This window comes from Somniosus microcephalus, chromosome 2, assembly GCF_052327205.1.
Source record: "Somniosus microcephalus isolate GS21.2 chromosome 2, FLI_Smic_1.0, whole genome shotgun sequence".
Taxonomy (NCBI): domain Eukaryota; kingdom Metazoa; phylum Chordata; class Chondrichthyes; order Squaliformes; family Somniosidae; genus Somniosus; species Somniosus microcephalus.
In genome coordinates this window covers 350,497,752-350,513,308 of record NC_140988.1, presented here as the reverse complement: position 1 = coordinate 350,513,308, position 15,557 = coordinate 350,497,752, and the positions used below count along the sequence as shown (strand labels likewise).

Below are 15,557 nucleotides of genomic sequence, written 5' to 3'. Positions count from 1 at the left end.
CAGACCAATTAAACTCATACTTTGGTTCTGTATTCACAAAGGAGGACACAAATAACCTCCCAGGAATATCGGCAAACATAGGGACTAATGAGAGGGAGGAGCTGACAGAAATTAGTATCTCTAGGGATATGGTGTTGGGTAAGTTGAGGGGACTGAAGGCCGACAAATCCCCGGGGCCTGATAAACTACATCCTAGGGTACTTAAGGAGGTGGCCCTGGAGATAGCAGATGCTCTAAGGATCATCTTCCGGAACTCCATTGACTCGGGAACAGTACCCGTGGATTGGAGGGTAGCTAATGTTACCCCAATATTTAAAAAGGGGGGTAGAGAGAAAGCAGGGAATTATAGACCAGTAAGCCTTACGTCGGTTGTGGGCAAAATGCTAGAGTCCATTATTAAGGATAAAATAGCGGAGCACTTGACAAATGGGGAAAGGATCGGACAGAGTCAACATGGATTTACAAAGGGTAAATCGTGTTTGACTAATCTGCTGGAATTTTTTGAGGAAGTAACTGGTAAAATAGATGGGGGAGAGCCAGTGGATGTGGTGTACCTTGACTTCCAGAAAGCCTTCGATAAGGTTCCACACAAAAGATTATCATGCAAAATTAAGGCTCATGGGATTGGGGGCAAAGTATTAACGTGGATAGAGAACTGGCTGGCGGATAGAAAACAGAGAGTTGGAATAAACGGCTCGTTTTCGGAGTGGCAGGCAGTGACCAGCGGGGTGCCGCAAGGATCTGTCCTGGGACCCCAGCTGTTCACAATATATATAAATGATCTGGATCAGGGAATTGGATGCAATATTTCCAAATTCGCTGACGACACTAAACTAGGAGGAGGGGTGGGCTCTGATGAGGATGTCAGGAGGCTACAGTGCGATTTGGACAGGTTGGGGGAATGGGCGGATACGTGGCAGATGCACTATAATGTGGATAAATGCGAGGTTATCCACTTTGGGGGTAAAAACAGGAGGGTAGATTATTATCTAAATGGCAATAGATTGGGAGATGGGGAAGTGCAGAGGGACCTGGGTGTTCTTGTGCACCAGTCACTGAAGGAGAGCATGCAGGTGCAACAGGCGATTAAGAAGGCAAATGGTATGTTGGCCTTCATATCAAGGGGGTTCGAGTATAGGAATAGGGATACCTTACTACAGCTGTACAAGGTGCTGGTGAGACCGCATCTGGAGTATTGTGTACAGTTTTGGTCGCCCCATCTGCGGAAGGATGTTCTTGCCATGGAAAGAGTGCAACGGCGATTCACCAGGCTGATACCTGGAATGGCGGGAATGACCTACGAAGAGAGATTAAATAGTTTGGGCTTGTACTCACTGGAGTTTAGAAGATTGAGAGGGGATCTCATCGAAACATATAAAATTATGGCAGGCCTGGACAGGCTGAATTCAGAGAGAATGTTTCCAATGGCCGGGGAGCACAGAACCAGGGGCCACAGTCTAAAAATAGCGGGCAAATCATTTAAAACAGAGATGAGGAAGAATTTCTTCACTCAAAGAGTGGTGAGCCTGTGGAATTCCCTGCCACAGAGGGCTGTGAAGGCTAATTCAATAAATATTTTCAAGAGAGAATTGGATATATTTCTGAAGGCTAAGGGGATTAAGGGTTACGGAGAAAAGGCGGGGACGGGGTACTGAACTGGTAAGATCAGCTATGATCTCAGACGAAGATCAGCCATGATCTCATTGAATGGCGGAGCAGGCTCGAAGGGCCGAATGGCCTACTCCTGTTCCTATCTCTATGTTTCTATGTTTCTATGTAAATGGCCGACCCCTTATCCTGAGACTATGCCCCTTAGTTCTAGACACTCCAGCTGGAAAACAGCCTCTCAGCATCTACCCGGTCAAGCCCCCCTCAGAATCTTATGTTTCAATGAGACCACCTCTCATTCTTCTAATAGAGTACAACAACTTGTATTTATATAGCACCTTTAATGTAGTAAAACATCTCAAGGCGCTTCACAGGCGTATTATAAGACAGAAAATGACACCGAGCCACAAGGAAAAATTAGGACAGGTGACCAAAAGCTTGGTCAAAGAGGTAGGTTTTAAGGAGCGTCTTAAAAGGAGGAAAGAGGTAGAGGTGGAGAGGTTTAGGCAGGGAATTCCAGAGCTTAGGGCCTAGGCAACAGAAGGCACGGCCACCAATGGTTGGGCGATTAAAATCAGGGATGTCCAAAAGGGCAGAATTAGAGGAGCGCAGATATCTCGGAGGGTTGTGGGGCTGGAGGAGATTAGAGAGATAGGATGGGGCGAGGCCATGGAGGGATATGAAAACAAGGATGAGAATTTTGAAATCAAGGCGTTGCTTAGCCAGGAGCCAGTGTAGGTCAGCGAGCACAGGGGGTGGTGGGTGAAAGGGACTTGGTGCGAGTTAGGACACGGGCAGCCGAGTTTTGGATGACCTCAAGTTTACGTAGGGTAGAATGTGGGAGGCCGGCCAGGAGTGCGTTGGAATAGTCAAGTCTAGAAGTAACAACGGCGCAATGAGTATAGGCCCAATCTACTCAATCTTTCCAACCCTCATCATCCCAGGAATCAATCTAGTATGTCCAAACTGCCATTACTGGAGATAGATTGCTTGCAATATTTTAATCAGGTAAATAGTTATCAAAATCAATTTTATCCAGAGACAGATCAGCAGAGGCATGAGGACATTTAAGGTGAAGTTAGATAGGTGGCTGAAGGAAAGGGGGATAAAGGGAATGGGAACAGGGCAAACACATGGGATTAGGACTACTGCTTGTGTAAAGGGTAAATACCAAGATGGACTGGTTGGACCGAAAAGCCGGTTTCCATATTATAATTTCTATGTAACTGTCACTCACTTCATTAGACTACATTAATGGATTTGCATCGGCTTTTGTCAAAATGTCAAGATTTTTTCCTGTAATTTTTCAAAACTAAAAATATGGAGTTGAATTCTAATATTAATATTTAGGTCACACTGGGATATTGAAAAACACTGCTGGGATTGGAAGACACAAAAAAATTGTCCAGAAAGATCCCCCGGGAGACTTATGGACGAACTTGCCCGATTCTTTGAAAGAAAATACAGATTAAATTGTCAAACGTTCATTTCAGGCAAGTCCGGCATTTATTTAGATTTATTAAATTAACAATGGGCAACACATGGAGACAGCAGAACCTGTGATTTCTTTGCTGATGGTTAGAAAATACAAAACATGAGAATGGATTGCAGTTTATTGCTATAAAAAATTCTTCTGAACCATTGTATATTAAAGACAAACAATGAGCTTGAGAAGTCATTTTTCTTGAAGGAAATGGACTTTTATTAAAGACTGCATAAATCAGCAAATTAACTAATAGTGCACTAATTGTTTCCAATTCTATGCTTCTGGTGCACACTAGGAGTTACAGGAAATTGTGCAACCCCAGCTTGTGATTTTCAGTCCATTCATTTTAAGATGAAAATTTATGCTTAAATGCTTTAAGGCTGGAACATAAAAACAGGATCGTGATTAACTAACTTGATTGAGTTCTTTGATGAGGTAACAGAGAGGGTTGTTGAGGGTAATGTGGTTGATGCAGTGTACATGGATTTCAAAAAGGCGTTCGACAAAGTGCCACATAATAGGCTTGCCGGCAAAGTTGAAGCCCATGGAATGAAAAGGACAGTGGCAGCATGGATACGAAATTGACCAAGTACAGGAAACTGTGTGCTATCCGGCACCGACGGGACCGAGCTGTTGCCGTTCCCTCAAAACTGTCGGACACACCAGTGCTAATGTTGAAGCATACGGAGCTTTTCAGCTCCGTGTGAATCAACAAACCTTGTTGCTTAGCAACAGCTTCTAAACAGTCGGCAAGCGTCTCTGTAGCGTCTCTAGCTGAAGCTGTTGCTTAGCTACAGACCTTGCACAGCTTGACTGAGAAAAAAGCAACGAGAAGAAAAAAAAACGGCTCCCGATTTTTGCCGGTGGCTCGAGCTTGCCTCTGGATAACAAAGTTTCCTGTAATAGGAAACAGTGTAGTGGTGAACGGTTGTTTTTTGGACTGGAGGAAGGTTCTAGAACCACTGCTTTGCTTGATATATATTAATGACTTGGATGTGGGTGTACAGGGCACAATTTCAAAATTTGCAGATGACAAAACTTAGAAGTATAGTGAACAGTGAGGAGGAGAGTGATAGACTTCAGGAGGACAGACAGGCTGGCGAAATAGGCGGACACGTGGCAGACGAAATTTAACTCAGAAAAGTGTGAAGTGATACATTTTGGTAGAACTGGTCAGCAGTTCTAACGAAAGGTCATCGACCTGAAACGTTAACTCTGTTTCTCTCTCCACAGATGCTGCCTGACCTGCTGAGTATTTCCAGCATTTTCTGTTTTTGTTTCAGATTTCCAGCATCCGCAGTATTTTGCTTTTGTATCGATGATTCAAGGAACTGCTGGTGTTGGGGAAAGTGGCAGTATCCAAGGGATATGTATAGGTCAGGACAATAGGCCGACAGTGGGGGTTTTAGACACTGATGGTTTCGGTCACATCCTCCCGAGCGACAATCCCCCACAACATTGTTAGACCTTAATCCCCCCTCCAATACTACCAGATCCCAGCAACCCTACATCATTTTCAGACTATTCCCACCCCCGCTCCAAAACCCCCTCAGTCCTGCTGGATTTAAGAAACCCACTTCCCAAATCCCACTCTTCCACCCGCCCACCCCTCACTAGTCCGCCTGAATTCTCCAGTGCTTACAAACCTAGAATGTTAAAACATTATCCTTCAACCCACAAGGAGAAACCACTCATCTACCAGAACGGAGCACTGAAGCAGAAACAGATGCATTTGTGAATGAACATCTCATTTCCAAACAGACTGATCACTCCACTCCTGAGCTGAGCTCAAGACATGTAAAAAATTTAACAGATTACTGCCCATGGCTCTGCAGTCCCAAATATTGCCAAGTAAAAAGCAGAATTAAAATATACATACTGTGCGCAGGTCTGGCTCAAATTTGTATGCACCACCTCCAGTGGCACACAGCGTTGTGTGCAGACTTGAAAAGTGTTTGGCTTTGCCCATCTGAATAAATGCTGGCATGTTCTGGGTAGGAAACCTTATGAAGTGCAAACTGCCTTTGCGCCCACAAATTGTCAAATCGTGGAGTTCAAGATGCACATCACGGATGCCTGTGGATCCATAAGCCACGTTAGAGGTCAAATATTTCCGTATACTTCTCAGGTTTTCCACTTCCTCTTGTTCTTCCTCAGCAGTAATGTCCTTTGGTTCAAAATAAACCAGTTTCACTAAAGTCCCACCAATGTCCATGCCAAACCAGGGAAAGGCTACGAGAAGGAAAAAGTTAAAATAAATGCAAGATTCCTTACGAGAAGAAAATCAAATACACAATCCAGCTCAAACCTACTGTTTGGCTCAGGAATCAATTAAAAGGGGGTTAAAGGGATATGGGAACAGAGTGGGTAAATGTGATTAGAACTTGCTCGCGTGAAAAGGTCAACACAGGCATGGACTGGTTGGGCGAGTGCCCCGTTTCTGTGTTGTAACTGCCATGTATAACAACAACATGCTGTTAGAATAAAATTTTGCTGGACAAGATTTTGCTGGAAAAGACACAAACAACAAATTCGCTGACTGGGACTAATTGAATCACTGCACAGTGAGACATGCCACGCTTATGCATGGCTGGAACAAAGTTCATCTCGTGTCCTGACTGGGACTAATTGAATCACTGAGGACTAACAAGGTTCACTGGTATCCTATCATCGAACTAATCACTTGTATCCTATTATCGAACTAATCACATTCCGCCGGGGAACAAGACGGAACGAAGACCTGAAGAGGCAGAATTGGCAACACAAGTGTGTAAACTCCTGACTGGGGGAAAATAACGATATGCGCTAATAAACAAATTGATTGGATGAATGTAAATGATCTAAAACCAACTTCTTGGAATTGTATATAAGCTCGGCACGTACTACAATCGGGGAGAAGGTGCTCTCGCAGACCGCGTGGTTGCAGACTCTTCTCCCAGAGCTCTGTCATTTAATAAAGTTGTCTCTCTTACGCAAAGTCTAGTTTCCGAGGAATCATTTTTCCTACAACAATGCATTTATATAGCGCCTTTATCGTAGTAAATTGTCCCGAGACTCTTCACAGGAGCATTATCAAACAAGATTTGACACCGAGCCACATAAGGACGTATTAGGGGCTGATGGGTTAAAGAGGTACATAAGTAGGTTTTAAGGAGCGTCTTAAAGGAGGAGAGGTGAAGAGGTTTAGGGAGGGAATTCCAGTGCTAAGGGTCAAGGCAGCTGTAGGCACAGCTGCCAATGGTGGAGCAATTAAAATAGGGGCTGTGCAAGAGGCCAGAATTGGAGGAGCGCAGAGATCTTGGAGGGTTGTAGGGCTGGAGGAGGTTACAGAGATAGGGAGCGGCGAGGCCATGGAGGGATTTGAAAACAAGGATGAGAATTTTAAAATTGAGGTGTTGTCAGACCGGGAGCCAATGTAGGTCAGCGAGCACTGGGGTGATTGGTGAACGGGACTTGGCGCGAATTAGGATATGGGGGTTATGGCCAGCAGAGTGTTGGATGAGCTCCAGTTTATGGAGGGTGGAAGGTGGGAGGTCAGCCAGAAGTTCTCTAAACAATTCTCAATAGTCAGCGATCAGTACTTAAAAACACAAAAGGGGTTATCAACTATTTGTAATCAAGTTACAGTATCTTGTTTGGGGAGGGGGGGGGGGGGAAGAGAGAAAAAGTTGCACCTGGGGCTTATCAGCAAACTTATTCCGTGTATTTCCCTTAGCTGATTGTCACATAGATTAAGCTGTCCTATTCATTACTCGGCTCAAACTACGATAAGCTGGTTTGTGAACAGCTGAAAGTAAAACAGGCACCTTTAAGCCAATTTCATAGGTCAGGTTGACAAAAGCACCAGGTTTGTATTTGCAAGAGGCACGAGCTTGTCGATTTTTAAAAAATTTTTTATAAAGTGTTCAGTGAGGGCAAGTCTTTGGGGGCTTGTAAACTCTAAGACCTTCTTGAAGTTTTCTTAAGTATTGTATCTGTGGGTATCAAGTACAGTCTTAATTCAAAGTCACTTCATTTAAATCATCAAAGCACTAAATTCCAATGTTGTGTTACTTAAGGTGTTCAGTTCAAATTATTGGAGCATTCCACTACTTTTTTTTTATAGTATCAGAAGTAGATTGTAGCTATTTCCTTGAAAAAAATTCAAATTTACTTTACTGGCATGCTGAAAAAATGGCTACACATGCCCAATCAAACCTGCAAAACAGAAAATTTGGGCTGGGGTTCCAGCCAATGTCAAGGCCTTCTGTGGTGGGCTATTGCGGTAGTTTGATGAACACTATCCTTACAGCTTGAATGCTGTTATTTGGACCATCAAAGCATTCTCAACATGGAGTACAAGTCCAAGGTTAATAGTTAATGTAACTATGGCAAAGAGGAGAAAATGAGGCAAACCCTGCTGCCCCCCCTCCCCCACTCCTCTCTTTCTCCCCCCCCCCCCCCAACCTCCTACTCAGTGTCTATTCTTTCTCCATTGTCTTGTCAAAGTCACGTAGGCAGATTGTCCTGTTTCCATGTTGCAGATTCTATGTCATTCTGTGTCTGTTCAATCCCCTTGGGCCATTGTGTTCAATTAACAGTAAGCACAAGTCATTGTTGACTAAAAGAAACTGAAAACTATAACGTTTAAAAAAAAAAGCTATTTTCCAAAATTGCAGAAAACTGCCACATATTTTGGAATAGAATATTCCACTATTAAAAGGTAATATTTGCGATTTACAGACACAACTGATACCAAGGGCGAAAAAAAGTTAAATGCAATTCACTACAGGGGAAAGTTAATTTCCTATTTTTATGTAATATTGCAGGCCTTTCTGACAGACAAATTATTGGGGATTAATCCCAAGGTTTAATGCAAGAATGCAGATTAGCAAAATCAAAACAACTAGCCCAGGTAAAGAAAATCGTATGAAAATAGTGACAATTTATGAATTAAAAAATATCCAACTTACAGCATTAATTTTCTTATTAAAATAAGAAAGTGAAATATGCCATCAGAAGTCCATTCAATACCCAAGAACAGATTTAGGGTAATATAGAGATGAACAAATTGGACTCGAGCACATTTTTAACATGACAAAGAACTAAAGAATGGCAAGAAATTAATGCAAATTGTTATTTATGAAATGCAAACTTATTCCAATCCCAAATATCCTCAGGCATGTCACATTAAAATGCTATACATGAATAAAGTCATACTGAAAAGTAAAAGGTTGATATTCAAAAACAGATCAATATTAAATGCTCATTTGGAACAATATGCTTCTATCTAACATGATTTGCATTGGATAGCAAGCTATTAGCAGTCAGTTAAATCTCTGCTTGCTAAGAATCTGCTAAAAAGCTGTTACAACAGATGTTACAATTTCAAATTAGAAATTAGGAAAATAGGGAAGTCTGACTGAATTCTGTCCAGCACAAGTTGGTGGATAGCTACAGAAACGACAGTCTGTACTCAGGAATTTACCGAGCATCTTAAAATTGTTTATGTATATGGGCACTTAAATCTATAGCAACGCTCCCTTAAATCTGAGAAACATGCAAGAATGTACTTTATTAATTCTTTGATATTACTATGCATTATTATTAAATTGTATGTGTCCAAAAGGGAATATTGTGCAGAACCAATTTTTATTTCAACCATTACTGCTTTCAACAAGAATTTGAAAATCCCAATGGGTAGTCACAGTATAGATACAGTGTAAGAAATCAGAAATTTCAATACATCTCCAAGGCAGCTCAAACCATCAATATTACAAAAGCGTGATTTAATGCACTAAGACTAAATAGCAACTATACAAAATAAAACAGTGCACTTTTAAATCCCCGTCAAACCAACACCTTTCTACAGCAAAAAGGGCAAAAATTACCCATCTGCGACAAGATGACAAAGAACAACTGGCATTTATATAGTGCCGTTAACATAGGAAAACATCCCAAGGCGCATCGCAGGAGCATAATCAGACAAACACCAACACCCAGCCAGAGGAGGAGATATCAGAACATGTGAAAGAGATAGATTTTAAGGAGCTTCTCAAAAAGGAGGAGAGGCTTAGGGAGGGAATTCCAGAGCTTAAAACCTATCCACAGCAGTCAATGGTGGGGCGAAGGGAGTGGGGATGCACAAGGCCAGCATAGAAACATAGAAGATAGGAGCAGGAGTAGGCCATTCAGCCCTTCGAGCCTGCTCTGCCATTCAATGAGATCATGGCTGATCAGTCAAACTCAGTACCCTGTCCCTGCCTTCTCCCCATACCCCTTGATCCCTTTAGCCTTAAGAAATATATCCAACTCCTTCTTGAATATATTTAATGAATTGGCCTCCACCGCCCTCTGTGGCAGAGAATTCCACAGGTTCACCACTCTCTGGGTGAAGAAATTCCTCCTCATTTCAGTCCTAAATGGCTTACCCCTTAGCCTTAGACTATGACCCCTGGTTCTGGACTCCCCAGCCATCAGAAACATCCTTCCTGCATCCAGTCTGTCCAGGCCTGACAGAATTTAATAGGTTTCGATGAGATCCCCTTTCAATCTTCTAAACTCCAGTGAGTATAAGCCCAATCGACACAATCTCTCCTCATACGTCATTCCTGCCATCCCAGGTATCAGCCTGGTGAATCTTCACTGCACTCCTTCCATGGCAAGATCGTCCTTCCTCAGATAAGGCGACCAAAACTGCACACAATACTCAAGATGTGGTCTCACCAAGGCCCTGTACAACTGCAGCAAGACATCCTTGTTCCTGTACTCGAACCCTCTTGCTACGAAGGCCAACATACCATTTACCTTCTTAACCGCCTGCTGCACCTGCATGCTTACCTTCAGCGACTGGTGCACAAGGACACCCAGGTCTCGTTGCACTTCCCCTTCTCCCAATCTATTGCCATTCAAAAAATAATCTGCCTTCCTGTTTTTGCCACCAAAGTGGATAACCTCACATTTATCCACATTATAGTGCATTTGCCATGTTTCTGCCCAATCACCCAATCTGTCCAAATCGTACTGGAGTTTCACGACATCCTCCTCACAGCATACCCTCCCATCCAGCTTTGTGTCGTCTGCAAATTTGGAGATATTACATCCAATTCCCTCGTCCAGATCATTAATATATATTGTGAACAGCTGGGGTCCTAGGACCGATCCTTGCGGTACCCCACTAGTCACTGCCTGCCACTCAGAAAATGACCCGTTTATTCCAACTCTTTGCTTTCTGTCCGCCAACCAGTTCTCTATCCAAGTCAATACCTTGCCCCCAATCCCATGTGCCTTAACTTTGCACACTAATCTCTTATGCGGGACCTTATCAAAAGCCTTCTGAAAGTCCAAATACACATCCACTGGTTCTCCCGTATCTATTTTACCAGTTACATCCTCAAAAAATTCCAGTACATTAGTCAAGCATGATTTACCTTTTGTAAATCCATGTTGACTTTGTCCGATCCCGTCACTGCTTTCCAAGTGCTCTGCTATTACATCTTTTATAATGGACTCTAGCATTTTCCCCATTACCGATGTCAGGCTTACCGGTCTATAATTCCCTGCTTTTTCTCTACCACCTTTCTTGAATAGTGGGGTAACATTAGCTACCCTCCAATCCATGGGAACTGTTCCAGAGTCTATCGAGTTCTGGAAGATGACCAGCAATGCATCTACTATTTCTAGGGCCACTTCCTTAAGTACCCTAGGATGTAGATTATCAGGCCCTGGGGATTTATCGGCCTTCAGTCCCATCAATTTTTCTAACACCATTTCCCTACAAATACTGATTTCTTTCAGTTCCACCCTTTCATCAGACCCTATGTTCCCTGGCATCTCTGGGAGGTTATTTGTGTCCTCCTTTGTGAAGACAGAACCAAAATATGTATTTAGTTGGTCTGCCATTCCATATTAGAAATTCCCCTGATTCTGACTGCAAGGGACCTACGCTTGACTTCACCAATCTTTTTCTCTTCACATATCTATAAAAACTTTTACAGTCAGTTTTTATGTTCCCTGCAGGCTTACTCTCATATTCTATTTCCCTTTCTCAATTAATCCCTTTGTCCTCCTTTGTTGAATCCTAAACTGCTCCCAATCCTTAGGATTATTGCTATTTCTAGCCAATTTATATGTCCTCTCCTTGGATCTTATGCTATCCCTAATTTCCCTTGTTAGCCATTGGAGGAATGCAGAATTCTTGGGAGGGTTATCGGGCTGGAGGAGGTTACAGAGATGGTGAGAAACAGGGCCATGGAAGGATTTGAACACAAGGAGGAGAATTTTAAAATCGAGGCGCTGGATCAAGAGCCGATGTAGGTCAGCTAGTAGAGGGGCTCTGGATGAGCGGGACTTGGTGCAAGTTAGGATACAGGCCACAGAGTTTTGAATGAACTCAAGTTTATGGAGGCCAACTAGGAGAACATTGGAATAGTCAAATGTGAAGATAACAAACATATGGATGAGGACTTCAGCAGCAGATGGTCTGAAGCAGAGGTTATTACAGAGGTGGAAGAAGGCAGTCTTTGTGATGGAAAGGATATGAGGTTGGAAGTTCAGCTCCGGGCACTGATGCTGCAGTCTGGTTCAGTAGCCAGGAAGAGGTTTCGAAATCGGTGGTGAGGAAATGGAGTTTGTGGCAGGGGCTAAAGATAATGGCTCTGGTCTTCCCTCCTGCACCAGCCCTGCAGCCACATACTAACTTTCGTAATCTTCCTCTGCTGATCCTGTTCAGTATGTGACACAGGAAGCCACCTGGATATTTCCATCTTGGCTTTCAATGCAGTGCCTTGAACTCATTTGAAATTGTGGATCAGAAGTGAATGGATTTTTCTCTCTCCATAAATTACATTCCAATCAGACCACAATATTCTCCCGAAATCTACTACTGCTTCAGCAATGTCAAGATGGCCATAAGAATAGCTAGTAATAGAATAGTACCAATGTAGCACAATATGCTTATGGGGAAATGTGATTAGATAGAATTAGAGATAGAAATATATATATTTTTTTAAACTTGGGTGCAATGCAATGCAGGTTTCCACTTAAAACACACACACAAACAAAAATAAGATATCTCAAGCCAAAAATAGCTATATATCAAGTAGTGGTATTTACGTCAGAGCTCTGCCTCTGCATGGATCATTCTAGATAAATGTATTTGATGCAAGTAAAAAACACTGATCATGCAGAACTCCTGTTTAGAGACAAAAGGCAATGTGTACTTAGCACCTGGAATGTTACCCCATAAATATGCTCTCACACAAATGCAGCAACCATTATGGACTGCAAATTTTCATTCTTTGAACAGAAATAGAACAGATCAGGTTTTCAGACACTACAAAAAATCTCAAATTGCAGGAACTTCCTCTTGTATTTGATTTCCCCCCCCCCCTTCAGCATTAAAATAAATGGAAGCTTGCATCCCAATTATGGAAGCATGACTCTCGATCAATTATAGAAATATTTGGTTTTTATATTAATTTTTTTACTTTGTTTCACACATTAACTCATCTTCATAAGAGATTGAAAAATGTACCCACCAAATTTTATTTAAAAAGACAAAAAACAGGAAACCATGCACATACTACAGAATTATTAGAACTACCTGCTGGAACAATATTGCTGAGCAGAAGCAGAGACAGTTAAAATAAAGCACCTAATGCTGCTCCTTTCTCCCCCACCCACATACAATTTTGAAAATATTTTGTGACTAATTTTCCTCAAGTTCCATCAAGTATTAAAAATACTAATAGGTGATAGCAGGGACCAAGATATTATCTCTCCTCCCAATCAAGCAACTCAATCTCGCCCCTTGCCTTCAAATTCCAAGCTAGTCAACAAGTTCTTCCTTTCCCTCCAGTCCTAACCAGTCACTTTCCCTCTCAGACAGAAAGGTCAATCATTCTAAAGAGCTACACTCTCAAACTGGCAGTTTTCAGCACATCAAAAGCTCAACTCTATTCTGAGTTGGCACTATCAGCAGAACAATGGCTTAGCCACAACCAACTTCAACAGCCAGTCAATTCCAACTGACCAGATAACATTTGAAATTAAAAACTGTAGTCTCAAAAGCAGGCAAATAGGTGACAATTACCTGAAGCTTTCCGTAGTTTGAGGCACAACTGCCAACGTATTCACTATCAGTAAAACTCTCATACAACAGCATGAACTCATGCTCAAGGTTTCAGATAGGTTTGGGCTGGAAGGAGCAAGGGTGGCATCATTCAGGCTACACAGCTATGCCCAGGAAAGATTTTCCACCGCTCATCGTAGAAAGTATGTACATTAAACAAATACAAGCTACAGCAACAAGTTTCCTTAAACAATTGTTGCTCTATTACATTAATATGCATGCATCAGTGCATATTAGATATTGTTTAAAAGGTGTTTACAATGTTGCAATCGGTTAGTTCAAATTACATCATGACGAGCAGCCCTCACCTCATGTGTATCATTTGTACTGTAAATGTCCAATTCTAAAAATGAGAATATTCAGTCCATTGCATCTGTGACAGCTCTGCTAGAGCAACTCAAACCTAATTTCAGTGCCGCCCCCCCCCCCCCACCAACACCTCATAGGCCTGTATCTTCCTCTACTCCAAATACTGATCGAAAACAAGGCAGTGGTCACTGCCTCAACCATTACGTGCGCCAATCTCCCAACTGAGAAATTTCTCCTAACTCCCTTTTAGGATAAATATGTGTTAAATAATAATTTTATAGAGGCAGAGGAGATTTACGAGGATGTTGCCTGGGCTGGGGAATTTTAGCTATGAGGAAAGATTGGATAGGCTGGGTTTGTTTTCTTTGGAACAGAGGCGGCGGAAGGGAGATTTAATTGAGGTGTATAAAATTATGAGGGGCCTAGATAGAGTGGACAGGAAGAACCCATTTCCTTTAGCAGAGGGGTCAACAACCAGGGGGCATAGATTTAAAGTAATCAGTAGGAGGTTTAGAGGGGATTTGAGGGGTCTGGAACTCACTGCCTGAAAAGGTGGTAGAGGCAGAAATCCTCACCACATTTAAAAAGTGCTTGGATGTGCACTTGAAGTGCCATAACCTACAAGGCTACGGACCAAGTGCTGGAAAGTGGGGTTAGGCTGGACAGCTCTTTGTCGGCCGGCGCGGACACAATGGGCCGACATGGCCTCCTTCCGTGCTGTAAATTTCTATGATTCTATGCTGATAGATTGAGAGTTGCACTTTCATTCAAACTACCATAAGATTTCCACCATATTTTACAATTATAGGGAATACAAGGGAATTCGTCACGAACGTATACGGCAGAAGGACACGTCAAGAGCAGTCCTGCATTTCCCAGCGGGGCAGTTCTCCTAGTTTACACACTAATCAATGTATGAAAGATAATTGGCAGTCCTCAGTGAATTACAAGGCAACTAATCCAATCGAGCGGTTCAAATGATGTCAAGCAGCAAAAAGCAAAGCCTGAGCAGCTCCTATGCATCATCATCGCCTCAAATTCGCTTACTACGTTCTTAGCTACTCCAATTGTAATTACTGGCGAGATTTTGGTCCGATTGCTGCGCGGCTTAAAAATGTCACAGAAGGATCGATAATTGTGATTGACAATTTAATGAATTTTCGCGAGCAGTTTGATGTGGGGCGTGTTGGATTACTGCAGCAGGATCACCTTAAAATGATGAATTGCAATATAGCTATTTACAAAATGGGAATCCCTCAAGTATGTAATTGTAAAATTATGATAGTTATTTAAAGCGCTGTCGCTCAAGTATGCATGTATAAAATTATTGATTTTAAAACTTAGATTTAAAAAATTATATATATGCAGTGGTGCATTCAAGTGCTGCCCAGATTATTAAATCAGATTTGCTCCTTGGCCAGCCCTCTGACGGCGGACAGGCCGAGCTAATGCAATGCTATGTCCGACTTACGGGGCCGGTTCTTTTTGGCCGTTTCTCGGCGCGGCTGCGACCGGCTGGTGGTCGGGACGGGATCCTCGTTTGCAGCCGCTCGGCTCCGCTCCGAGCAGCTGGCCCGGCGCTTTTCCTTTTCCGCCGCCGCCTCCTGTTGCTGCTGGCGGTGGAATTGCGGCCGCTGCTGGCCCGCGGCCTTCGTCTTGCCTCCCTCCTGCTCCTCCTCCTGCAGCCCACCGCCGCCGCCATGGTAACCGTTCACCGCCCCGTTCAGCAGCACCCGCTCGCTCTCCATCACCGATCCGGGTGTGGTGTGGGGGTTTTTTCTCTGTTGTTTATATTTTCATATTTATAAAATCCCACGAATCAATTCTGTGACTGCAACGGTTACAAAAAAAAAGGGAGCTGCTGTTTTAATAAACAGCCGCCGCCATTGCGCTGCCGGGCCTCCGCCTCCCTCCGCTCCTCATCGTCAGACCGACCCCGGAGCCCCGCCTCCCGCCCACAGACTGGCAACGGCGGCTGATTGACGGCTCCTTTGTCAAATCAACGCGCTCCAACCATTGGCCTTCTCACCAATCAAGAGAAAA

The 15,557-nt window shown here is 43.0% G+C and overlaps 1 protein-coding gene across 2 annotated transcripts in view; it reads right to left on the bottom strand.

The window, feature by feature from the left end:
• The window catches only part of LOC147123686 (pantothenate kinase 3-like), a 33,266-nt gene extending 17,808 nt beyond the window's left edge, over window positions 1–15,458 (bottom strand). The window contains exons 1-2 of one of the 2 annotated variants that reach the window (XR_015074985.1): window positions 14,986–15,458; window positions 4,974–5,326 (exon numbers count right to left, since the gene is read on the bottom strand). Coding sequence is in view for 1 of the 2 variants with exons in the window: in XM_085975523.1 (XP_085831649.1) it covers window positions 4,974–5,326; window positions 14,986–15,262 (630 nt within the window). In the remaining variant the exon portion in view is untranslated. The remainder of the gene's footprint in view (window positions 1–4,973; window positions 5,327–14,985) is intronic. The other variant, XM_085975523.1, reaches the window with a different exon arrangement.
• Window positions 15,459–15,557: the final 99 nt, after the last annotated feature.